The sequence below is a fragment of the Canis lupus genome, chromosome 1 (assembly GCF_003254725.2).
Source record: "Canis lupus dingo isolate Sandy chromosome 1, ASM325472v2, whole genome shotgun sequence".
Taxonomy (NCBI): Eukaryota; Metazoa; Chordata; class Mammalia; order Carnivora; family Canidae; genus Canis; species Canis lupus.
The window spans coordinates 82637874-82664939 of NC_064243.1; the positions used below are offsets into that span (position 1 = coordinate 82637874).

The 27066-nt window shown below is 45.0% G+C and overlaps 1 protein-coding gene across 3 annotated transcripts in view; it reads right to left on the reverse strand.

The window, feature by feature from the left end:
• PCSK5 (proprotein convertase subtilisin/kexin type 5) overlaps nucleotides 1-23658 on the reverse strand; it is a 458329-nt gene extending 434671 nt beyond the window's left edge. Inside the window, exon 1 of one of the 3 annotated variants that reach the window (XM_035709909.2) lies at nucleotides 23305-23658. In XM_035709909.2, coding sequence (XP_035565802.2) covers nucleotides 23305-23496 — 192 coding nt within the window. In that variant the 5' untranslated portion in view covers nucleotides 23497-23658. The remainder of the gene's footprint in view (nucleotides 1-23304) is intronic. The other 2 variants (XM_025423285.3, XM_025423284.3) reach the window with 2 other exon arrangements.
• Nucleotides 23659-27066: the final 3408 nt, after the last annotated feature.

The window sequence follows — 27066 nt, forward strand, 5'->3', positions numbered from 1 at the left end:
CGGTGTTTTGGATTATCTGCATGTTTTAGCTCCACTGTCTATTTTAAGAATTTTACAACCTTATAAACAGGATAAATAACTCATTGGGCCACATGTGTTTGTCTTCTTCCATCCCATGTAACAATAGCTTATATTCCACATGCTGTTTCCACCTTTAAAGTGTTTCTCCATATATGGTTATACAGAGGGCACTAAGATAATGTCATACCACTTAGTAAAACTGGCCTGTTACTTCTTGTCACATATATAGTACAACCAAAAATGTCCGTATTTGGCCCATAAGGAGACAGATCTGTCTCCTGTCTACCTTTCTAGGGCCATTTCCTACCACCTCCACCTCATTCACTGGGCTCCAACCCCACTGACCTTCTATGTAGCCTCAGGATATTTGCACTTGTTACTCCAACCCCCTGGAATTCCCTTTTTCCCATTCTCCTATTGTCTAATCCATTCTAGTCTTTTAGATCTGAGCTCAAACATCACTTCCTCAGAAAAAGTCTTCTCTGAGCTCCCAGCTAACTTCCCAGTTACTCTCTATCTGGCTAAGCTGTTTATTTCCTCACTAATTTTTAAATACTGGGATACTGCCTGTACTCATCATAGTGCTTGGCACACAGTATGCCCAATAAGCACTTATAAAATGAGTGAGTGAGTGAATGAATACCATGAAATAAGAATTACTATCCAGATTTGCCAAATAATACAACTGAGGCCCAGGTAAATACAGGGATTTACCCAACCTTTTACTGTAACCAAGTGATAGGCACAAGATTTTTCTGACACCGAGCTCAGTATCATTTTCACTATTCTATACCAAACCTAAGGAGGCTAAAGAATATCATAATTTGTGCTTGGAGTCATATTCTCAATTTTTATTAAAGGTTCAACTCCAACCTGATTAACTTTAGGATTAATAACTTTATCTCAACAATTCCTGAGCCTGGCTAAAGCACCAAGCTTTTAATTTTTTTTCTTACCATAAAATGTCCATTGACCTTTATCTCAGCAGTTTGCTGGGTCTTAAATATATGTCAAATAAACCCAAAACGAGAGTTTAAACAACCATTATGCCTACCAAGTAAATGTTTGTATCCATAAAATAGAAAGTTAGAAGTGATGTTTAAGAAAATATACTCGGTGCAGTAGATTGAGTTTTAAGTTATCTCTGTTCTATCATTCCTAAGTACTTACTGTTGACATAAAAGATAAACCCAATACAGTGTTTTGCCAAAAGAATCATTGCAATGTTTACAGGTTTTTGCAGTAACTGAAGAAATATACTTATCTGGACAAATACCTCATATCTGGATAAATGAAGAAAAAGTATATATATATTTTTTTCACTTTCTATATGAGGCTTCCACAGGACTGAAAATTAATCCATGAATTATTTTAATATTCCAAACACTGGTTACTGCCTGATTGCTACATTTGTATTGCTCAAACAGATGCAGGCAATTTAGAAGAAGAGCAGGGCTTCACCAGTTTTCCTCCCTCTTAGTTCAAACATGCCAACATTCTGTAGCTAAGTTGTGAAATAGGTTTAAAGCCCCAATAAACTAAAGTGATAAAGACCCAGAGTGGAGAATGGTCCGGGCAGCCACAGCATTTACTCCCATTTCAAATACATCATGGTAATTTCAATTCTCACCATGGCTGCATTAGATATGCTGGTGTGTCACTATTCTGTTGTTTTTGCGAGTGATGAACTTCCAGAGATCTATAAAAAAGAAACTTACATGCTCAATGCAAGGGATGCAGCAATTGACACCTCATTGCACAGTTTAACAAAATCCATTAATACAGTCAGGATCAGCCATAGAACATCCAGTTTAGCTTGCAGTCACTGGTAAAGGCACCCCCATTATAACATGACCATATTCCTACTTGCAAACGGGATTACTACACCTACCTTTCCCAACATGAGCCTTCTGACTTTCCTCAGGGAAGAGTTCTCTGGTTCCAGGGACCCACTGAGATGGTCATGCTTTAGATATGAGATCAATTATTTCTCTTCCTACTCTACAGCCACCATGGTAGGACTGACATTTTGCTGTATCAAAGGCAGGAAAAAATATCTAATGTTTCCCTTCAAGGTATTTTAATAAAAGGGTAAAACAGATTTTCACAGAACTAGAGGAAAAAAAATTGTGCCTCCAAAATCAGCTTCTTTGTTCATACGCCACATACCTATATATTCAAACTCCCTTGTCTAAATTTTCCCACATGTGTATCTCCTAAAGACAGTCTCTGATAAAAAAATTAGAAAAAAATTAATTAAAAAATTAGCAATAATTATTAAAGAAATGCATATACATCCTACAAAAGATCAAGATGACTAGAAAAGTAAGTTTCTCTACGTTACTGATAAGGCGGGTGCCTTAGGTGCCTCAGGGGGTGCCTTTTATAATTGGAACTTGAAGACACTGGAACTCAGATCTGCTAAATTCCAAGTCCAGTACTTTACCCATGCCTCTTATCTTTGGGCCTCAGTTTCTTTTATCTTTATAGTGGGGGTGGGCACAACATTGCCACAACTCTAAAACCCAATGGTTTTAATCACCTAAGGGGCATTTACAGTTTAGGAGATATTATTAGGACCCTTCTCAAGCCACAGAATGTTGCAAATGGCATTTCTTTCAAGATAAACAAATTACCATTATTTAATACACCCTCTACCTCCATTCCACACACTTTCTTCCCAACTATAAGGAATAACCAAACATAATATGGTAATGTGGGGACAAAAGACAGTGCCTTAGTGGAATGCTGGATCCAGCAAGATTCAAGCAATAAACTTTATGGAACTTTGCCATACTCTCGTATCACAAAGCCCTTTATGATAACCCTCAAGTAAATCCATCTGGTTGAGTTAATAATTAGTTTAAATCTGTTACAAGTTAATGATGCCCAGACAAGTCATTCTGGGTACATGATGATACAGCGAATTTGTGATATAATTTACAGATAATATTTTGCACTGCCTTTCATTTTTCTCTATTTCCTACTCTGATTAGAAAATAAAGTCATTAAAGAACAAGCAGGGGCAGCCCTGGTGGCTCAGCGGCATAGCACCGCCTTCAGCCCAGGGCGTGATCCTGGAGACCCGGGATCGAGTACCACGTCGGGCTCCCTGCATGGAGCCTGCTTCTCCCTCTGCCTGTGTCTCTGCCTCTCTCTTTCTCTCTCTCTGCGTGTGTCTCTCATGAATAAATAAATAGAATCTTAAAAAAAAAAAAAAGAATGACTTATTAAAAAAAAAACAAGCAGGACCTTCAAATAAGACAGATATACCTATTGGCTGAATTCAAAGGGAAAAAAAAACATTCTCAGGAATCACATAGGGTTTCAGAAGGACCTCAAAAGCTGAGACAGATCCCAGGCCATTTCCATATTTTAAGATGCCTGTTGTATTATAAAATAAAGAAATGCTAAAATATGTAGCATATTTATTTAGTACAAAAATATAGCTATGCTATTCACCAGATAGTTTCAGAATGTGCAATGCATATTCATTTGTAGTGTACTTACTATAAACAGCGTAGTAATGAGACATGAGATGGAAGTTTTCATACGGACATTGTATTTCAATTCAACGAGAACACAAAACTGTAGGTAAAGGCTCACTAGGAGATATTTTGGAAATATCAAACCTGCAAGCTAAATGATCTTCCAGTCCATGGTCTCCAGGATCCTGTCTCTTGGGTAAGATCCTAGGGTTCACTTAAATGTCTATTATATGGCCATGGCCTTTCAATATCCATCACACAAAAAGAGCACACAAATATGGGACCCTCTAAGTTACCTATTTGGGAAGCTCTGTATGTGTGTATCATATAAAGATCATTCCCCTCTCGAACACAGAGAGGTTGTAATTTAGCAAAATCTGACCACTGAGGCTGGAATCATCAAAATGCAATGGGGTTGAAAATGAGTTAATGATTCATGGGTTTTGATGGTAATGAAAAGAGAGAAGGCTGAGGTCAGAGTTGGTTGGTGGGGTGGAGGGGAGGGGATGTACTGGGGTAGAGAATAGATTCCTCAGGAAAAGAGAAGCTCTGAGCTCTCTGGGAACCACCAACATACCAGGTGCCAAGCACAGGGGTTGTTCTCAACCCTGCCTGCGTATTTAAGAAAACTGATGCCCAGACCCCATCTAAGGCCAATTAAGTTCAGTGTAGGATCCCAGGTGACCGGAATGTGTAGACAGGGAATGAAAACCACTGAGTCAGGAGGGTTGAGGATCAGGGAAAGAAAAGGCCATGTAGAACAGCTCCTGTAAACATGATTTGGGAACTGTAAGGAGACAGAGCCAGTGTGTTCTAGAAGAGAGCTGGTATGGGAATGGGACAGGGTAAGAGGTATCCAGAGATAGAACTCTTGTTTATGAACCAACAGAGGGTAAGGACATAGTGCTGGAGAAGAAAGGACACTCAGATGATTGAAGCTATGGCAAGTTAAATTCAGACAACATTCTTTCTTACATTCTTCCCAGACCTGCTCAATCAGAACCTGCATTTTAACAAGGTCCCCAAGGGACTTAAATGCACAAACGTGAGAAGCACCAATCTATAGACTCGACCTCCCCTTTCCAGTTCACTTCCCATGACCTCCCCAGCCCATCTGCTACCAGACTCTCTCATGCAGCATCACTGCTCTTCCTCCTCTTCCTTCTACATATCTGGTTCTCGGGACGCCTGGGTGGCTCAGTGGTTGAGTGTCTGCCTTTTGGCTCAGGTCATTTTCCCAGGATTCTGGGATTGAGTCCTACATCGGACTCTATGCAGGGAGCCGCTTCTCTCTCTGCCTGTGTCTCTACCTCTGCGTGTGTGTGTGTGTGTGTGTGTGTGTGTGTGTGTCTCACAGATAAATAAATAGAATCTTAAAAAAAAATATCCAGCTCTCTCCTGTCCAGGGCCTTTGCACTTGTTGGGTCCTCTACCAGAATGTGTTTCCCCCAGGTAACTGTAAGGCTCATTTCTTTACCTCACCTTCTCCAGCTCCTTCCTCAGGTCATCTTCTCCAGGAAGACTTCCCTAGCCCTACTGTTTATAACTGGGAAAAAAAAAAAATGTCCAGACATCCCCCCTTCCCTGGTCTCTGTCCACAGCACTTACTGCCAACTGACATACTTGTGCTTTTCTACTCAACTGTTTATCAACAATCTCCCTAGGGGTAGATTGCAAAATATGGCCACATTCTTTGCATCTCTTCCTACGAAGGAGGGAAGTTTATGTCCCCGCCTCTTGAAGCTGGGTTTGGTCATATGGCTTGTTTTGACTTAGGGAATGGCAGTCAGTTAGATACCAGCAGAAATTTGAGGAGGGCTTCCACTGCAGCCAGAGAGCCACTCTCTCTGGCTGCAAGGGTACCTTACCGTCCCCACAGGAAGAAGCAACCCAAGCCTGCCTGTGATGGGTAATGGGAGGCACATGGCCAGTTATACCCCCATAATCCAAGCCAGTACCCAGCACCAGCCTTCACTAGGTGAGTGAAGGCATCTAAAACCAACTGGCTGACCCACCAGTTGACTGAAGAACCTACCAGTCCATTCCCAGCCTCACAGCAATCATGATTACTTGTTCTTACCACTGGGTTTGGGGTGATTTGTTTTGAAGCATGCCGGTACACTCCTTCTAGGAGTATTTAAATTACAAGAAGTAGAGATTTTTGTGCCCAGCTGCATCTCCAGGGCTTAGAGTACTTAGCATACTGTGGATATTCTAAAACACTTGAAATGAATGCTAAAAGACAGACAAAGAAAAAAATTACAAGTGAAGGAAGTAAATGCCAGGGATGGCCTCCCTGGCTGAGAGACTAGAAGGCAGGAGAAGGAGGACCTTCTGGGTTCATTAGAACCTTGGTCTCTCTTCAGAGTCAGAGTGAAACTAAGTAAGATTCTGACGACTTTGGTAACAGACTATTTTAGCAAAAATAAAAAAAATTCACATGCTCACATGCACTGTTTCAAGTGTATTCAAAATAGTCCTAGTTTCGTGGTGCTTAACTTGTCTGAGACCGCACAACCATGTGACCTTTAGAATATTTTTCACATTATGCAGCACTTACCCTCCTCGTTTTAAGTTATTCTGATTTTTAACAGCTCGCAAATCGGCGAACCAAATCACTGCATGTTGCTTCAATTCTGTCTTGCCAAAGAAGAAAAATCTGCTGCTTTGGATTCGTTTCAACAGTTGGAAATTCAGGCCATAACATTTTAAATCTCAGATGTTCCCCGCTGTGTCCACATCACATAAATCACTAAGTGCACAGATACCCACGTTTGGGAAGCCAGTTCTCTAACAACTGAGGCATAACGGCCAGCGGAATGGGGCGGCAAATTTAAGTGGATTCTGCAGCAGTGGGTGTCATAATTCTGAAAGCACAGTGCGCCCTCAAAAAGGCACAAGCAAGTGTGACCAGCAAGCAGAAAGCATGCTCCTTATTAAGCAACCACTCGAGGTAAAAAGGTAACATGTTGTTTTCATTTCGCGGGGGAAAATAAGACAAGCTGCAATGCACTAAGTTTCTATCTTCTTGGAAAAGAACAAACCTTCTATTTTGTAAAGAGGCTTACGGGTCCTGAACAGGTACATCTAGACTCATGGAGCAAGCTTCATCCCAAGGGCTGGCGAGGCCAGATAGAAGCAACTCTGTCCAATTAGGCTCTGGTACCTTTAGGCTTTCTTTCAGGAAATGCAAATCTCTAAGCAACAGAACTGCATACATACATTTGGAAATACCTATATCTGGCTTCTGATTTTTTTTGATCTATCTAATTATCACTTGCATAATGAGCAAAATGTAGACAAGACCACTGAGGTCTTCCTATTATGTCACAGGGATCTTATCCAGAGCATCACAGAATTTTATCTCCTCTTCCTATCATGTACATTAGCCTATACTGTGCGCAAGGCCACGGAGAAAAGCTAGTGTATTTCTGCCTTAGTTGGAATGAGCAAGGTTCCACAGCAAGGAACACAGGAACCCATGCATCTCAGTGATTTAGAACAACAAAGGCTTGTTTCCAGTTCGTGTTACCTGTCCACAGTGCATTGGCTGGGAGTGCAGTTCATCAGGTCCCGTAAGGACCCTGGCTAATGAATGGAGTTCTGCAGATCACAGCCAATCATGCCCACACTGTTAAAGATGGGACACATGTCACTTGTGCTCCCATTTCCAACATTTTGACGTTGGCCAGCGGAAATTACAGTAGGGAAGTATACCAAAAGTAGGGAAGTACAGTCCTATCACATGGCAAGGAAAACCAGAAATATTCAGTGGGCCATACTCATGTCTGCTGCAGTTTCCATTTACCCTCTGCCTTTATTTATTCACAGCCATTTATCCATTTCAGAATATTTTTCCGAGGGCATTTTAACTACAGAGCGCTCCTCCAGGCACCATATGCAAAACAAAGATGGACCAGAAAAAAAATCCTGTCTTTAAGGAGATTGCTCTCTAGCGTGCGCGCACACACATACACACACACACACAGTATAGGATCTAAATATGTCAAATACCAGGGAAAAGAAGCTTGCAAATTTCAATGAGAATTTAAAGGAAGGAGGTTTTAGCTACAGGCAAGATCCCTCAAGGAGATACCATCTGAGAAGGGCTTTACAGAATGAGCGCTGCAGGTGACAGTGTCCAGGCAGTGGGAATGACATGAGTCGGGACAGAAAAGCAGGGCATGGCAGTTTATGTGCAAAGAATGGGAAAGTATTTAGGTTGAATTATGTTTAGCATAGGGGAGGAGAAGAAGGAGAGGGAGAAATGGTCTTTTTTGACCAGGATGGGTGCTGAGAAAATTACTCTCTGCCTTATGTGGCAAGCTTTGAAGGAGAAGACAATGGAGACAGGATAGGCCTGGTGCAATAGCCCATATAAGAAATAACAAGGGGCTTAGCTACAGAACAGCATCGCAATTGAGGAGAGGGAAGAGGGCTACTCTAGAACCGCAGACAGCATGAGAACACTCAGCTTTCCCATCTCCCTTTCATCTGACCCAGAAGATATAATTCACCTTTCCCTGAAGGACTGGTCATTTGAGGCTTCAATCTGATTAGAGTGCAAAGGTCAGACAGGGAGACCCATCTCGATTGAGAGACTGGCTTCCAGCCATATCACCCAAACAAGAAAGCATTCCTTCCATAATGAAGTGAAGCTAATTCCTAATGGATATTTGCTCTATTTGTCTTGAGTTTATTTCCTATCTCCAAGGATATTTCTGAAGCCACTCCTTAAGGACAAAGCTGCAGGGCTTAATTTTATGTCTGTTTGTCCCAGAGCTTGCAATCTCTCCTCTCGGGCCAATTTAACTCCAGCTTTGGTCCTTCAAAAGACCCAATCCAGGTAAGCCCTGCCACGAGTCTTTGACCATCACAAGATTCTACTCCTTACATTATCCTGAGCTTTGGGATGTTCATATAAACCAAATCTGCTTATTTTTGCTACTCCCCCTGATTCCACACAAACAGTAAAATTTGCCTGTGAACTGAAATGGTCTCTTATGACTGACCAATTCTTTCACTGGGGGAACGCTCTGTGCTGTTCTCAATGCTCCATCAGACAGAGGACTTCCATTGCCACCCCCAGGAAGATGATCACAGCCAGCAGGGTCCTCAAGGTTCCCTGGCATCCATGGAGAAGCAGTCGTAGGATGATGTGAGACTCAGCGGAGTTGACAATATCACACTGTGTACTCTGACTCTCACATGAAGAATTTTCATGGAAGTCAAAGCCAGAAAGAATGACCATGACAATGATGCCAAGGTCTGAAACACTTAAAGATAAGGGTTAGGCTAGTTCCCAGGAAGCCCTGGACTTTAGAATCCATACACAAATGACTCATCAATTCTAAATCACTGCTCCTTACCGATAGTCCTTTCCAGAATATACTATACGCTGTTAGTCATCTTTATGGGTAGACCTTTTGTCATTTTTCTCTAATGTTTAGATTTTTCATTTTATATATATTGCATGTCTGTAAAATACTTTGGAATTCAACTGATGTTTAATGACTGATGTTTAATGATATAGAACAAGACTATCTGAGATGCTACAGAATAATTAAATCCCCCAAAAGGGGGGAAAAAGAAAGAAAAACCCCACTATTCCTTAAGAGAATTTTGTGCAAACTATACCTACGTTTTACGTATACTTTCAGAACAAGGTATAGCAAAGAGGTGACATTGAGATGTGTGCCTTTGAGAAGAGATAGGATTCCCAGAAGAGCAAGGAGGTCAGGTGAATATTCCAGGTGGAAAGACTGGCACAGAGACAGGAAAGCACTAAGCATAATACCTGGGGAACAATGGGAAGTCCAGTTTGGCTGTGGTCAGGGACAGAATAGGAAAGATGATAGAAAAAGTTCTCAGGACAAGTGGGTAGAGGCCTTTAAAAGCCCAAAGAAGAAATCTGTTTAAACATAGTAGGGAACGGGAGCTACTGGTGGCTTCTGAACCCAGAAATGGCATCACCAAAATAAGCGTTAAGATCATTCTCTCCAACCTCAAGCTCAACCACTTGTTAACTAGACTCTATTTATACGAGTAGCTTTCAGTTCCTCAAGAGCATTGGCACTGGCTATCTCCTCTGTACACACATGACCCCAACCCAGACCTCCACGTAGTTGGGTCCTTAATATTCATGTCCCTAGAGGCACCTGGGTAGTTCAGTTGATTAAGCATCTGCCTTCTACTCGAGTCATGATCTCAGGGTCCTGGGATCAAGCCCTGCCTCAGGCTCCTTGCTCAGCGGGGAGCCTGCTTCTCAGTCTCCCTTTGGCTCTTTCCCTGCTTGTGCTCTCTGGCTCCGTCAAATAAATAAATAAAATCTTTAAAAAAAAGTATTCAGGTCTCTGCCTCAAGTGTTTCCTCCTCAATGAGCCTCTCTGACCAGATGGTCTACAGAACTCCCTGCCACCTCTACCATTGCTTTCCAACAACACTTACCATAATTGATATTATTCTATTCATTTCATTACTGACTTACAGTTTGTCTCCTCCCACTATTAATATAAGCTCCGAGTGAGTAGATACCTTATCAATGACAAATATAGTAGCACTGTGGCTATTAGAATGGATGATAAATGATGGGTACTCCATAACTATTCTTAACAGCTATATTGAGACATAATTCACATACTATACACTTCACCTATTTTAAATAAACTGTCCAATGTTTTTGTATCTTCACAGAATTATGTGAATATGACAATTCATTTCAGAACATTTTTTCTCAACCCCAAAAGAAACCCTATACCATTACCCTATTCCCATCAAACCTTCCAGCCTAAGGTAACCACTAATCTACCTTCCATCTCTATGGATTTACCTATTCTAGACATTTCATAAAACAGAATCATACTCTCTGTGGCCTTTTATGACTGGCTCTTTTTACTTAGCCTAGTGTTTTCAAGATTGCAGCATGGATCGGTATCTCATTCATTTTTATTTGCAAAATAAAATTCTGTAAATTTGTTTACCCATTCATCAGTTGACAAGATGTGGGTTGTTTCCACTTTTTGGAGTTTTGGTGTGAACAAAGGTTTTCACTTCTTTTGGGCATATCATATAGCTAGGAGTAGAATTGCTGGGTCATATACTAACTCTATGGTTGACCTGTTGAGGAACCACTAGACTTTTTTTTCCAACAGTGATTATACCACTTTACATTTCTACCAGCAACATACAAGTCTGCGAATGACTTCATATCTTTGCCAACACTTGCAATTACCTATCTCTTCAATTATAGCCGTCCAAGTAAGTGTGAACTAGTATCACACTGTGGTTTTGATTTGCATTTCACTGATGTTATATATAGCTTCATGTGCTTATCACCCATTTATATATCTTCTTGGGAGAAATGTCCATTCAGATTCTTTGTGCTCATTATTAATTGGGCTATCTTTTTATTACTAAGTGCATATATTCTGGATCTAATTCCCTTATCAAGTATGGCTTGCAAATACTTTCTCCCATTGTATGGTTTGCCTTTGTACTTTCTTTGTAGTGTCCTTCAATAACTATTTATGTTAATAAAACAATGAATAAAACCAATATTTTAAGACAGAGACCAACTCTTACATGTGGGGCAGATTAGTGGCAGGGTGGGACCTAGCAGAGGATGCAAGTCACCTGCCTTCTGTCTTGAGCTTACCTACTGGTTCTCAAACTGTCCAACCAGCCCAAAAGCTATGATATCATCCTACGATAATTCAAAGAATGTAGCATTTGGTAAGTTGGCTCAAGAGCAGTAACCAAATAGAAAGATGCCTTGCAGTTTAAAAAAAAAAAAAAGGTTTTGCTGGAAGCTGGGCTGTAATAAATCCTAAGTGGCCCACAATTTAGTTTTCTCTTGAAAAACCTTGAAATTGATGAATGGGGTTCCACAGACACAGGAAAAAAACAGATATTAGTTAAGTGCAAGTAGAATAGGCCCAGGATGAGTATGCGGGAAACTTCTAAACTTATACTTCTGGATATCTGCTTACAAGATTAAAGGCCCTGGACATGTCTCCCCCTCCCTGTACTATATTCAAACTAGCAAGCACGGCCCAGTTTTATTTTGGTTGAGAAACGTCAACTAGTAAAAACAAGGTACAAGCCTGGGAACAGTGACACGGAGGGGACTGGATATTTTTACAGCTGTAAGAGCTTCTTAGAGTAGAAAAATACCAGATCATAAGCACTTATTACAAAAATATCAGACCTTAAGTACTTAGTACAAATATATATATATTCTATATATATATATAAAGGGAAAGGCAGCAGGAAAGGACTTGCTTTTAATAAATCTTAACTAATTTCAATGCTGGTATGGTACCCACATTATAATTTTCCCAAGACAGAATTAACCTCTTAGATAATGCACGGATTTAATTAGAAATTTAATGCTTCCTTTGTGATGCTAACCCTAAATTAGCTATCAGATTACATACAAATGCAAACAAGATTAATCTAATATTACACAGAGCAATCTAAAAATCTTATATATGAAATATAGAGCAATCTATAAATAACTGTTAAAACACATATTTAAAAACATATGTATATTCCTATAGGGCAGTACAGTTTGGGCTAAGAATTCATAAAAGACGTGTTCAGAACACAGCTTCTATATATTTTATAAAGAGCAGAATATGTGTCATGTGAATAAATTATAATAATGATTTATTATAAGGGAAGTGGGCTATATGACAACTTAGGGTAGAGGCAACCACAGCATGTGACAAAGTATATGCCATTTTAAAATCATCCTTAAATATTGTTTCTGGTTTCACATTCTCCGTTTACACTCCTCCCTCTACAATCAGCGTTCCATGCAATCTTCAGTTTTAAAATCAAACACAGAAAGATACATTCGGGAGTTGACAGCAATCATCCAGTTGTCTATCCTGATCCTTTAAGCTGATCCAGGACCTCTAGTACAAATAATAGCACACAGATGGACAAAGTAGTGATAATACCTAAATTTATCCAATCACAGTGTGGGGTACATGCCACGTTTACCTGCCTAGTGAGTTCACCAGCACAATTACTTGGGATCCTCATCTTATACAAACTGATAAAGACTTCCAACATCCCAGCCCCACACTTTCTCCACTCTGTCTAACCCACTGGCCTTCACTGGTTTTCTATTTAATGCTTTCTATTTAATGTTAATCAGCTCACCAGCATGTCCACCTGTTAGAGCAGAACAGCTCTAACGTGGAGCTTACAATCAATTAATCAATCAATCAATACACATCCACCCTCTGGGATGCCTCCATCCTGTGTTTCCACTTCTTCCACTCTTGCCAAACTGGCCCTCCATTTTTATTTTATTTTACTCACAGCTCCTACGCCCACCCCATTCTTGGGTCCACCAGCCCTATTTGGGCCCCTCTGCCCTCCTCAAAGCTTGGACACTGTGCTGTGTCACTTCAGAGGTGTGACCCCTTATATTCAAGAGCTAGTCGATCCATTTTCCCCTACCCCTAGCCCACCCGCAGCTGCCCACAGATCTTTTCCCTTCTCTCTCACCCTGGCAAATTCTGTCCTGTTCCGATCTCAGGTGTCTAAGCATTAGTGGCCAAGGCACAAAGCCATAACAGTTTGGTTTATCTGTTGGCTCATTAATATACAACCATTACTTGCTGAGCCATAACTAAGAACAAGCAGCAAATAATCTCACTGCCATTTGGCTATATTCTTTCCATAGTCATTCATCATTGATTCTTTTTTTTTTTCAATTTAAGTATAGTTGAGACATGATGTTATATTCATTTCAGGTGTGCAGCGTAGTGATTTGACTAGTCTATACATCATTCTATGCTCACCACAAGTGTAACTACCATCTGTCACCATGCAATGCTGTTACAATCCCACTGACTGTTATTTCTCATGCTGTGCCTTTCATCCCCAGGACTTATTCATTCCATCACTAGAAGCCTCCTGTCTCTCACCCCTTCACCCATTTTGCCCATCCCCCACTCCCTCCCCTCCAGCAGCCAACAGTTCATTCTCTGTATTTATAAGTCTGGTTCTGCTTTTTGTTTGTTTATTCATTGGTGGGTTTTTTTTAATTCCATATATGAATGAGGGGATCATATGGTATTTGTCCTTCTCAGCCAAACTTAGTTCACTTAGCATAATACCCTCTACATCCATCCATGTTGTCACAAATGGCACCATCTCATCCTTTCTTTATGGCTTCTGATCAGAATTTCCTTAACATGTATCAAAACACCAAAGCACGTGGACACCAAACTCACCCAACTCTCCCCAGTGTCTGCAGGTGACCTTCACCTAGTCAGTGACTAAAGAGATTGAGCTATCCCACACGTATGTTCCTTTACCCCTCAACCTGAACTCCCCGGAAACTCCACTCACCCTACGTTACACTCAAGGCACCAGTGCTTCTCTTGCCTTCCAAACCTATTTGTCTTTATGTAATGTTTCCTATCTCAAGTGTACACTGTGCTTCTCTGATGCCATGCACCGTGCTAGGTGCTGGGGACCCAAACGAGAAAGAGGCATCGCTCTGGCTCCTAGCTGGTGGAACGACATGTAATTAAACGCACACACACAAATATGCATACAGTTAGGGTAACCGTATCATTTCTCTTCCAAATTCAGACATGTCTGAAAGTAAAAGGGGATATTAAAAAATACTTAATGGAGGCAATACATAAGTCAGGATTATCCCTGGCAAAATACAAGTAGAGTCACACGAATTATAACATAGTGTGATACCCTGAATTATGAAGCCATTAAAATTTGTCTAAAATTATTTAGTAACCTTGGAAAAGGCTCACAATATAATGTTAAGTGAAAACTATAGGATGAAACCATAGATAGAAACTGAGTGTTACTTGGTTAAAAACAAACAAACAAAAAACCCAAGATCTAATAACAGACACTTACTGAGTATGTAGTATGTGCCCAGCAGTATTTTAACTACTTTTAACTAATCCTCTCAATGATTCTATGAGAGAAATACTATTGGATCTTTTTCACGCATGAAGAAACTGAGGCACAGAGAACTTAAGACACTTGCCTAGGGTCCCCCCACTAAGTAGTAGCAGTGTTAGGAGTCAAACCCTTTTGGTTCTAGATCTGTGAGCTTAGCTGCCCTAGTGCATCAATGAGAGACAGAGAAAGAATACAAGTAGGTGGGCATGTGCAGTAAGAACCTTCTGTGTTCATTTCCTCTACTGTCCCACATCCTTGAGTTCCCCTCATTATCCAACCAAGCCCTGGCACCAAGATCATAGTCAACCTCCTCATCACCAAATCTTTAAGCCATATTTCAATTCTCATATGCTGGATTCTCTTTACAGCTCTTTTCACTGGTGCACACCCTATAGAGGGAGCATCTATTCCCAAGGATTCCAGGCTCTACTTTTGAGGCCTCCCTCACTCTTTGATACTCCTTTATCCCTTTACCCTTAAGTGGAGACATTGCCCTAAGACTCCATCCTCAGCCTGCTCCACCCCCTCCATGCTGCATCCCTTCTCAATCCTATGCATTTCCACAGACAGGATGAGTGCCTGTCTTCACTTCTTTCCTGTGCCAAATCTCTTCTGCACAGTGGACATTTCTATCTGTGTGCCTTTCTCTCTACCAACAACACTAAGGCTGAACCTACCCTTTTGTTCTCCAAATGCTCCTGCAGATTGCCCCAATTCTATAAATGGGTCCACCATGCTCCTGGTCCTGTGGCCATACACTTTATAGTTACCTTCACCTTCTCCCTCCTCCTCAACCTTCACTTCCACTTAGTCTCCAAGCCATACCGAATCCACACTGCTACAAGAATCCAAAGCTATTCTCTTCCCATTGGCTCAGCTTCTGCTTCATTACCAATAACTTTTACCAACACAACAGCCTGTCTGCCTCCTCTAGCTCCTTAGGCACACCTCAATCAGCAGATTCCTCCCAGGCCGAATGATTGAACCATATTGTGCTGTTACCCCACTCGTATCTGTCCTGCTGAATGACAGCTATGAGTAAAAATGTCCCACCTCCTTGAAAGCAGAGAACATCTTATGTATATTACATGGTAGACCTTCATGTGGGTTGAGTCAGCAGGCTGTCACCTCTTCTCAGGGAACTTCAATGGAACACTTTGTCCTATGGGATGAAGTTGAAACTCCCCAGCCCAAGCATTTAAGGCCTTATATAACCTGATCTGTAGTGGGAGGTATTCTTGTCCCGCCTCTGCTTTCCCTCATTCCCCAGCAACAGCACCCCCTTTCCCTTGGGGAACTGTCTCTCCCCAGTTGTGAGCTGTCCATCAAAAGTCAATATCTCCCTCACTTCAAGGGCAGATATGTGAAGGTGACTCACCAACATACTGCCATCCCAGAGGACAAAGTCAGTGGCCTATGAGTAGAGATATAATCCTATGAGGAAGCACTAGAGTCTTTTTCCAGGGTTTATTTCAATAGCAGGTAAGGGAGGTACTAAGAATCGTATGAGCTTTGCTGCCTTGGAGAAAGGGCCTGTGTGAGAATAAAGCTAATAGAGGGAAACAGGAATATCTGACGTTAGCACTACCTCTGGACTTTCAGCTGGACAGACTTCGCAGTCACCTTTTAAAAACTCTTAGATCTAGAGGCCTCTAGGTGGCTCAGTGGTTGAGCATTTGCCTTTGGCTCAGGTCATGATCCCAGGGTCCTGGGATTGAGTCCTGCATCAGGCTCTCTGCAGGGAGCCTGCTTCTCCCTCTGCCTGTGTCTCTGCCTCTCTCTCCCCGTGTGTCTCTCATGAATAAATAAAATATTTTTAAAAATAAAATAGAAACTCTGGGATCTAGATGCATTTCAGAATTCAGAACTCTTCAGATAAGAAACGTACAACAGTACACATCCTGGAGTGTATTGTATACACCTCGACCCACCTCAAGGACAGCATCCTCCTAATCAAACCCACTAAATGCATTTCTGCAACAAGACAAAAAAAAAAATAATGCCCTAATTAATCCCAGTATAGGTCAGGATAGGTTTTGCCATGAAGAAAGTACACATCAGGTAAGGCCTGTTTGCACCAAGAATTCAGTTTCTGTTTTCAGAACCACATATACCAGATCCGCATGCGGATCTGTTTAATTAACAGAGTCCCTGTTTCCTTATCTGATTGTTTATTAGTTTTATTTCAGCAGCAGGAGGTTGGGTTTTCAACACTTGCACCCAGAAGAGTCCCATCTGTATTCCTATATTCCTATATTTCAATTTTGTTTCCCATTACTCCTCTATACATACTCACATTTGAGTCAAACACAAAAGGATAGCATAGGGAATACACTCAATAATATTGTAATAATGTTGTATGCTGACAGATGGTGAGCACACTTATCACAGTGACCACTGAGTAATGTATACAATTGCTCAATCAATACTTTGTACGTCTGAAACTACTGGAACATTGTTATGTTAATTATACTTCAATTAAAAAAAAACACTGTGTTTTGACTTTTTAAAAAGATTTTATTTATTCATGAAAGACAGAGAGAAAAGCAGAGACACAGGCAGAGGGAGAAGTAGGCTCCCCACTGAGCAGGGAGCCCGATGCGGGACTCGATCCCAGGACCCTGGGGTCATGACCTGAGCCAAAGGCAGACGCTCAACCACTGAGCCACCCAGGCATCCTGTGATTCTTCAAATAAAACATCTTGCATCCTCCAGATTGTCTATGCCTTATAAACAAAGCTGTCTGACACAGAGATCAGGAACTTTAGCTGGGTGATTATCTCGTCTGTTCTCCCAGCCCTAGCCCTCTGTCCATGGCCCTCAGGGAAAAGTATAACTATCCCTGTCCTCTGAAGAGAGGATCAGCAATGACACTGACTCCCCTTCCCCTTCCCCTTCCAGCTCCTACTCGATCCCCAGGGACAAGCACAAGAATCTAGAAAGTCTCAAGTCACTCCACTAAGAAACCTGCATGAACCATGGCATTCTCTTACTTTCCTTCTAGTGGCCTTTGCATCTCCTTGGAGCCCCAGTAGATCACGCGATGCTTCCTAGTCTTACTTTTTTATATACTCGTGTTCGTTATTAGGCACCGGATTTCAACCCCACAAGGTGGCTCAAGTAGTAACAGAGTCCCCTCTTTGAAAAATGAGGCAATGGGGGTCAAATTGGTTAATGAGAGAAAAAACCCTTGAGCTTGCTGACTCCTACTCTTGTTCTCTTTCTGGTCTCATTTTCCTGCAGGGATTAACCCACACTGAAGGGTTTATTGGCACTGATTGTCCTTTCTTGCTACCTTTAGATGTAGAGATCTCATTTGTTGAAACTCGTAAGAATACTGCATGAGCAATTTCACTCTAAATTATGTGCATATTTAACTTTAACTTTGATAAAAATAAAAATTAACAGATATATACATATGGATGTACACACGTCCATATATCTGCATACATATATTCTAGCATGCATGAAGGTCTGTAAGCATTCATTTTTCCCCACCCAGGAAGCCAAGCGTCATTCTCTGTCATCAAATCCAACCTGAATTAGCCAAGCGATAAAGTCCCGAGGCACAGCAATGCCTGGAGATACTTCAGCCTTGGGAAAACCCAGACACTGCTTCATATAACTAGAACAGACAAGGCAAATACCCCTCCCTGCCCAGGGGATGTTTCTGGGTCAGGACTCCCTCCCTTAACCAAAGAGTCAGACAGCGCTGGCCACTTTCCCAGCACACTACCCTGCTTCTCTGGCTGACCTTTAAGGTTAAGACCTCTGGATATAAGCTCATGAAAGACAGTGATAAGGCAAATTCAGCTGCCTTTGGGTGCATAAAAATGCAGTTTTTCATTTTCAATAGACCCCCAAATCCCAATGGCCACATATGAGCCATTCCTGGCCTATGAGGTTAATGCAACAGATCCACCATCACCAGGCCAAGCCCTCTGAATTGCTGTTTTCCAGTCGAGGTTCTCCTGCTCATGAGAACGAAGCATGTGAGAGCTGCTAGCGGGGGTCAGGGCTGAAGTTCTTGGGTGTGAAGAGCTGCTGCGCAAAGCCAGATGGACTCCTACATCGATTTATTTTGCTGTTTACAATATGCCTAAGAATGCAATGAGGGGAGCACAGTCCACTCCCATTCAGCCCAGCAGGCTAGCCACGTCCCTACTAGCAATGCCAACCATATGCACCCAGAACCCACTGGCCACTGTTTGTCAGCACTGTGATCACCCCACATTACTTGAAGGTTAGAATTCATCAGCAGAGTGGGAGGCCCTCGGCACATCTCTGAACAAAGTTCCTCCTACTAAAGATCCCTAGGAAATGCTGCTTCTAACTCTACATTCAGAATTAAAATATAAATTCAAATACGATCTCATATAACGTACCAAGGTAAGAGGCTTTATAAGGTAATCAATCCTCAGATATTTTTCTTCTCTGTCTTCCATCTCCGGAGAGCTTATCCTATAATATTTAATGGACCACAACAAGGATCAAGCAGGGAGGAAGGCACCATCATGGGAAATCAGCCAGAATTGTTTAGAGTCCAACAGAAACTATTTTTAAAGTATTTTATATTGTTAGTTGAAACGGAAAACCATTTTCCCTGTCTACAAAGCTTTGATTTAGCGCTTTTTGCTCAGCCATTAAAAATTTATTTTCCTGATCTTCACATTTTGCATCTCCCAGTTAAAAAAAAAAAAAAAAAGTCTTCCTTTCTCCCTATCTAAATAAAGTTTGAGTCTCACTTATTTCAGATTCAGATTCAACAAACCTTCCTCTGCAAGCCTAACTATGTTCTGAGCAATGCACAGTCAACTCAGTTATCTAGAGATTTATCGTCTTACAGATGGAGGCACAGGGGCTCCATTAAGTTCACTGACTTTCCTGCTTTCAAAGACCTTGCAAGTGGCATCCCTGGAGTTTCCAAGTCTCTGCTTTCAATGGGAACTCCAGGTAAAATATTTCCCCAGTACTGCTTGCATCTGGCTTTATCCTTCTGGAATCTCGCTCAAGATAAGTTACATGGTTTGAGGAGAGCTTTTCGCTACCGGTAATCTCAGTTTGGGATCAAGGATTATATGCAATTCACAGAAGGATAAATACAGCTCTTGCACACGGCAAACAACCCCCACAAGGGACCTTCTGAGTTCAAATAACCAGAAATGAAGGCCCGCCGGATTGTAGAGTTAGTCCAAACAAAGGTTCACAATTAACACCATGTCAGGTCTTCATTCCTTTCTGTCACTGCCACCCTCTGACCACTACACTGTTAGTTCTGAGAGTCAGAGCATGGATTGGGAGGGAGGACCAAGGCCTCCCTTCCATCCGCATGAGGCCACAGGCAGGGCATCCCAGAGCCTAGGAGGCCTGGCAGTCAGGGCCGGCAGGGGAAGAAAGGGCAATCTAGTACCAAGCAAAACAGGATACACACCAATGTGACGACAACTACTACTACTACTAATGATGGCATCATTTCAGATTTCCAAGGCATAACCATCCACAAATACTACCATTATGTGGAAAACCTATCAAAACATAATGCTACCTCTGTAGCCAAAAGCAAGAGAAGTCTCATTATTCTTCCCTTTCAGGAAGCCAAGCATGTCCTTTTTGCCTGTCTGCTTGCTCGCTCTTGTGTTCCTCTGCGCATCCTATTTTTCATGAATGCAAGAGGCACACCTACTCTTTTTCTGTGGAATTCTCGAGGCCAGAGATTTCTACCTCTGGTGACTCTAAGTGCTAAGAGGCCATATAGAACATCACACAGAAATTCTGAGTAGCCCAAACTGTACCTTAGCTGTGGCGAAAATTCACTACCTTACTCACCTAAAATATTGCACTAAAGACGTCAGAAACACCCCCGACGTATTAAATGCTGTCACTGGCAATAAGAGGTCTAAGTTCCAATCTGTGACCCACGAGGTGGGACCCCAAGCCCAAATGGGTAAAGACAGAACATTCCAGAAACGTTTGCAAATTAGTCCCTGCCCTCAATGGAAGAGCCACTGGCTTAGGGATGGAGATGCAAAGAAAGAATAACAAGAGGATGTCTAAAGTGTTAAAAGGTCAGGGCAGTAAAAGAAGAATAAGATATATGTTTGGCCCTCACACTGCAGGGAAAGTGCATGTGTGAACTCAATTCACCACCCCAAAGACTTAGCATAGTGTCACCCCCCCCTCCCCGCCTTTGATCTACAGAGCAAACGCTTCACACTGTAAGGCTCGCTGACCTTTTTACACTGTTATGGCATCAGTTCAAGGGGTCCTCTGCAACTTTTGAAAGCACTAAATTTCTTCATTGGGATTGTAAAAACCACAATAAATGGTATTTGGTGTCATCTGTACGGAAAGTTTCTTTGCATCACTTTTTAAATGAAAAGCCACCACTCTTCATCAGAAGACATCCTGTAAACACAGTCAGGTGAAGTCACAGGACACTGCAGTGTCTGCTTGCTCAAAGTGGGTTCGGGGACAGAATCTCCTCCCTCACTCTGCCAGGCTCTGCAGTATCTCAGTTCTATTTAATGAGTTCATTAAGAAACAGGTATTTCTCCTCTTGCAAGTCATGAAGCTTCTCAGAGTCCAGAAGTCCAGGTCCGTTTGAAACAAGTATCTGTGAATTAATACTGAACGTTTGTTCCCAGTCTACTGAGCCACTAAATCAGGGAACTGGGGATGTTACTTTGCTCCTCTTTTCTCCTATGGGATGGTGGAAGGGGAGATACCCTAAGGGCAGGGTTCACGCAGGAGGAGGCCTGGGCCAGAGAGTCCTAGGTCTGAATCATGGTTTTGCCACCATCTAGCTGAGATGACAGAGGGTCATCCTCTCCAGGATCTTGGGTTTCCAATTTGCTGAGTGGGCGGGGACAGCCACCCAAATGGTCATTTTGCAGATTACCCCCAACCCCCAAAAAATGTATGTTCAAGAATTTATTTTCTAAATATGTCTCCTATATGGGAGATGCACCTCTGGAAAGATAATTAACAAGGCTCCTTTGATTGTTAGGGTTCCCAGTTACGTTCCAGGGTCACACCCAGCACCCAATTTTAAGCTCCTGTAAAAGGAGGAGAGATTCTGTTTCCTTCTGATGAAATACGAAGCTAGTAGGATCCTTACAAGCCATTAGAATAGAACTCTCCTGAAGATGACAGGCACTCAGGCAACAAAATGTAGCTCCCTTCCCTTTCCTTTCTTTTCCTTCCTTCCTTTCTTCCTCCTTTCTTGCTTCCGGGTGTGTGTTGGATAGGGACCGACCATGCTGTGTGTATATGTGTGTGTGTGTGTGTGTGTGTGTGTGTGTGTTTGTAGGGGGCGTGGCGGGGGTGGATAAAGACTTTGCCCCTTGCCCTGGTTTCCGTCCTCACAGGACTGGCCTCTCAGGAACACGTCGTCCCTCTTGACCCGTAAAGCCCCAAACCTCAGGCTCCCGCTGCTTACAACAGCCCCCCTACCCCCACCCCCGCCCCCAGCGCTCCCGATCTCCTTCCAGATGCAGGGACAGGCGCTCGGCCTCCCTCCCTCAGTGCCGCATCCCCCAGGCAGCTGCGGGTCTCAGCGCTCCGCTCCGGGCTCTCGTTCCTGGACGTGGACTGCAATAGCACCAGGCACCGTCTGTGCCCTCTCGGTCCCGGGGCACCCGCAGCCCCTTCCTTTCCCTTCACCCCGGGACAGCACGCAGGGCACGTGCATCCGGAGCAGCCCCAGAAGCGGGTCTGCCGCGGAGGCGCCCCATCACCCTCGCCGCCCACCCCCAGCACAGTCAGGCCAAGGTCTGGCCAGAGCCCCCTCCTCCAGCCAGGCCTGGAGAAGTGAGTCACAGAGGTGTGAGTGCGGGGGCGGGGGCGGGGGGGGGGGACCATCGCGTCACTTTCTCGGACCCGTGTCCGCGGCCCTTGGCGCTCTCAGTTCTTACAGGAAGGAGGGCGAGGATCGTTTAGCTCGGAAGTACCTCCAAATCTGTTGCGCTCCCAATCAGCCCCGCAACACCGTTTAATTCATTGTCTCCCAGCTGGGCAGCTGTGCGGGAAGCCCGGGAGCGGCGCCCCGCAAACGCCCCGCAAACGCCCCGCGCCCGCTGCCCCACGGCCCTGCAGCTCCCCCCGAGCAGAAGCCAGCCAGCGGGGCTCGGGAGTTGCCCACCTTCCTTCTCCGGCCCCGCTCCGCGAGGCCCCACTCGGGTCTCCCCAGAGAGCCCAGGAAGCCGGGAGGTGTCTCCCCAGATCTGCGCTCACGCCGGGTCCGGCCCTCCCTTCCCCTCCCGCCGCCTCCCTCCTCCTTCCAGCTCCAGTCCCCGCGCCTCCAGCCTCCAGCGCCCAGCGGTGCTCTCCCCCGGGGGGGGGGGGGGGGGGGGGCAAACTACTTTCTGGGCTAAATTCAGGTCCGAGCCGGAAAGGCTTTCCCTTCCTCGCCTTCTCCTCACCCTGGCTCTCAGAAACCGCAAGGAGCGCGCTCGCCCCCTCTAACCGCCCCCCCCCAAAAAAAGGAGCTCAGGCTACCAATGCTCTCCGACTTTCCAGGTCAAAAGATCCGGTAGGGTCTGAAACCACCACGGGGGTATGCACGCTGGATTTTTCCAGAGACCCTACCTGTCCCTCGCGGCTTGCAAAGGAGGAAAAAAAAAAAAAAGTAAACAAAACCAACCCTAGTAACTTTGAGGAGTGTGTGTGTGTGAAAGAGAGAGAGAAAACCGCTCAAGAGTTCGGGCAACAGCTGCAAGAGCACATCTGGAAGAGGGGGAAGGGGGTTGCCCGGGGGCGGGGGGGGGGGGCAAGAAGCGCGAAGTCGCTGGAGGCTGCCCCTGCCCCGGCTGCCTCGGGGCCAGGGACCCGGCCAGCCCGTCGTTACCTGTCCTATGTTGATGAATCCGTACTTGCTGGCGATGCGGTCGGCCTCCGGGAAGCCGCCGGCGATCTTGACTGCCCAGTGGTTGGTGTAGACGCGCGTCCGGCACACGGGAAGCAGGCAGCCCCCGAGCAGCGCCAGCACGCACAGCAGGTCCAGGCGTCCCGGGCAGCAGCCGCGGCTCCCCCAGCCCATGGCCCCGGCGCCTCTCTGCCTCCCTCGCTCGCTCGCTGACTCCGCGCACGAGCCGCGCGCACAACTAACTTCTCCGGCCTGGGCCGCCCCGGCGCGCAGCCCCCGGCCGCCGCGGCGCGCAGCCCCGGGCGATCCGCAGGAGGCGGCGAGCCCCGGCTGGGAGCGAACGGCGAGCCTCGCGGTGCGGCTGGACCGCCTAGACCATCCCCGGGGCTGCGCGGACCTGTGCTCCCTGCCCTCCGGCCCGCAGGGCGAGCGGCGGGGGCTCCCCGGCCCGGGCGCAGGAGGCGGCGGGGCAGGCGCCCTCCCGCAGTTGGGGCTCGGCCGCTCGGCTCCCGACTCCGCGACTCGCCCTCGCTCCTCCCCGGGCCCCGGAGCGCGGCGGAGGCGGCGGTGCAGGCAGCGGCCGGGCGCCCCCTCTGCTGGCCCGGGCTCCGAGCGCTCGCTCGCTCGCTCCCCGCGCTCCCTCCGGCTCCGAGCGGCGCGCGGGGAGTGTGAGTGGCAATGGCAGCAGCGCCTGCTCTGCATAAATGACTCCCCCGCCCCCCTGACACCCCTCCTCTCCCGCAGCCCCCTCCTCCTCTCCCTCCTCCGCCCGCCGGAGCGCGGCCGCGGCCAGGCACCAGCCAGGTCCTAGCGCCGCCGGCTTCCCGGGGCTGGAACCTCCAAGGGTCCCGGGCGGCCCAAGCGAGACTTTTTGCAAAGGGCTGCGAGGGGAGCTCCGGCGCCGCGGCTCTGCCGCCTTCTCTTCCTCTCCTCCTTGCGTTGGAATCGATTTACCGCCCCTTCCCGAAAGGCGGCGGCGATCTCCAGGTCGGTGCGGGCCGAGCGCCCCGAAGATTCATTCATCCTGGCTCTGAACCTCCTTAAACGACTCCGTGTTTAGGAAGGTCACTTGCGTGTCAATTGCCGAACAAATAACTCGAGATTTTCACTTCGTTAATTCTTCACGCTTTTCAGCAGCTGTTTATGTTACACACCCTGCTCCCGGGAGAGGCCACCCCGCGGGACCGGACCGCGCACCGACTCTGGCAAAACCCAACCACCGTAGCTCCGAAGCCAAGTCTGTTGCCTGCTGACTTTCGAAATCTGTGCATCTGGTAGGAGGCGAAGCCACCGGAGAGTAAAATTCCAGTCGCAGCAATGAGGAAAGATGTTTCCACGAATATCTGGTGCGAAAGTGGATGGAGACGTTGGGCCAAGGGAATACATTCATTCATTCGTTCCACGGAGTCTGATGAGGGCGGCTTTCTCTCCACCAAGGGAAAAGCTGTTTTCCAACTTTTCCAAGCGCGGCCCTGCAACAGCGAGAGACTTCAATGTAAAAAGGACCACAGAGGAAGTTCAGATGAAACCTGGGCCTGCGCCGGCCTCAGTACTGTCTCCAGCGCTGTGGCTGCCCGGGCAGGAGCGAGCTTGGATTAACCCCGTTTCTGCAGAACCACCTCCCTGCCTCTTCTGGTGGCACAGGACGATCTCTCACGAAAAGAAAATGTACCCTTGATGTAATAACTCAGCTGGCCTCAGAAGTATTTACCATACCCCTAACTCCCACCCGCCCCCTTTATTTTCTCTCCTTTTCCCATCCCCCTCCCCCGCCAATCTTTTTCTTCTTAAGCGTTGGTTAAATGTATTTGAGATGAATTAACCTATCACACCTCCAGCTTTGGGTAAGGATTCTTTTATCTGCCTAGGGCCCCACTTTTCTCCCTTTCTCCCCTCAGCCGTTCAACCGTATCTGCGAACTCAAAACTCATAAAGTTCATGAAACCCAAAAAAGTGAAATTATCGCTTTATGACATTTTAAACATTGTCTAAGGTCTTCCATGTATGTTATCTAATCTTGAAACCAAACTCACGAAAATGACATTATCCCCCACCCCACCCCATCTTAACTGATGAAGATGTGGAAGGTCAGAAGAGGTCAGTCATTTGCAGAAGGACAAATATTTTATTCTGTTGGACTGATTTGAAACATCTCTGGAGCACCTCTGACTTGCCAGGCTCTGTGCTGGACACTGAAGAAAGAGGAGGAGGGAGGGAGAGGAAATGGAGCACAAAGGATTTAGTGGAATTCAGTGACCTCTGACTAACTCTAGAGGACATTGTTATTACTACTATTATTGTCATTGTTATTTACAGGTTGAAAAGCATAAGCAGTATTACCATTATTACTATTATTGTTATTGTTATTTACAGGTGGAAAAACATAAGTGCTGGGCTTTCGAGTTTCAGTACAGTCTTGCTACTGGCCAGTCCCTCTGCACACACCACTTCCTCCATCCCCAGTCTGGAGTCCAGAAAGTTTACAATCTATTAGATCACTGTTAATTGCCACCCAGGCCACCCGCACCTACCCATGGGACACTGGATTACTCTTCCAGTAGCTACCAGGTTTCAGATGGGATGGGAAGAGATCAGTCAAAATCCCAATCTCAATATACATCAGTCATTCTTCCTTTCAGAAGCAGGGTGGAGGGGAGGTGGGCATTAGCTGTCTGTGGGTAGGGCGAGCCTGTCTGGGGATGATCCACAGGACGGTGGCCGCTGTGAGGACCACACCAGGTACTTTATGAGTCCAGTCTGAAGCACGGCCTGTAGTTTTCTCTGGGTCTCTGGGGCCATTATTGTTTAGGATCCCAGAAAGACAAATGCTTCTCTTTGAAAGCGATGTTGCCCCTGGGCTTCCACTTTTGATTGAAATGAAAAGGAATCACTACACCTGGTCTCTTGAGGCCTGGAGGTTGTTTCCTAAGGATAACAAAACTACTCATTGATATTTTTTTCTCCATGGTGTCTTTCCCTTTTTCTTTCCAACTAACACTCTTGCCTTCCATGAGCATGCCCTGCTTGGCACGCACACACAGCATTCACTGCGTTGAACATGAGAGAGAATTGGAAAATGAGGTAGGAAACAGGCAAACCACTTTTCTGCTTTGTAAACCAATCCCGAGGCCAGCTTTTGAGCTTACTCAAAGGGTATATTCTTTCATTTAGACGCATATGTATTTAGAAGGGAAAATCCTAGCCCTGTTCAAAAAATGAAAAGGATCTGGGACTCCATACATCGGTCACATCGAACACATGAATGTAGATTCCTTCTTCTTCTTGTCCATCACTTTTGTAGCTCCCTTCCAGTTTGCTTTGGAAGAGTATGATTCTTAAACTTCAGTGAGACCAAGGAAGCCCCTCTGCCATTGCTGTGAAGGCTTTGGGATCTGCCTTCATGAACTCATTAGCCTCCTTGATTAGGGCCATTTGGCCTCCATGAAGGATCAGGAGCTATGGCAAAAAAAACATCTTCTTTCTCCACCTTAAGCTCTGCTGGTTCTCAGGATCAGCTCTGTTAGCAATGGCTCAGGAGCCAAAGGAACAAGGAACTGATAGAACTGGTTAGTGCAAAACCATCACTGACATTGGCAAAGAAGCTAAATCCAAGATTTGTGCAAATGCTTCCTTTTTTTTATGCATGGAGTAGCCTTGCAAGTCTGACCCTGGACTCTTCCTCCAGAATGTGCCATATGGCAGGAAATCGGGCAGTTTTAAGTTTTACTCTACCTTATACTTAGC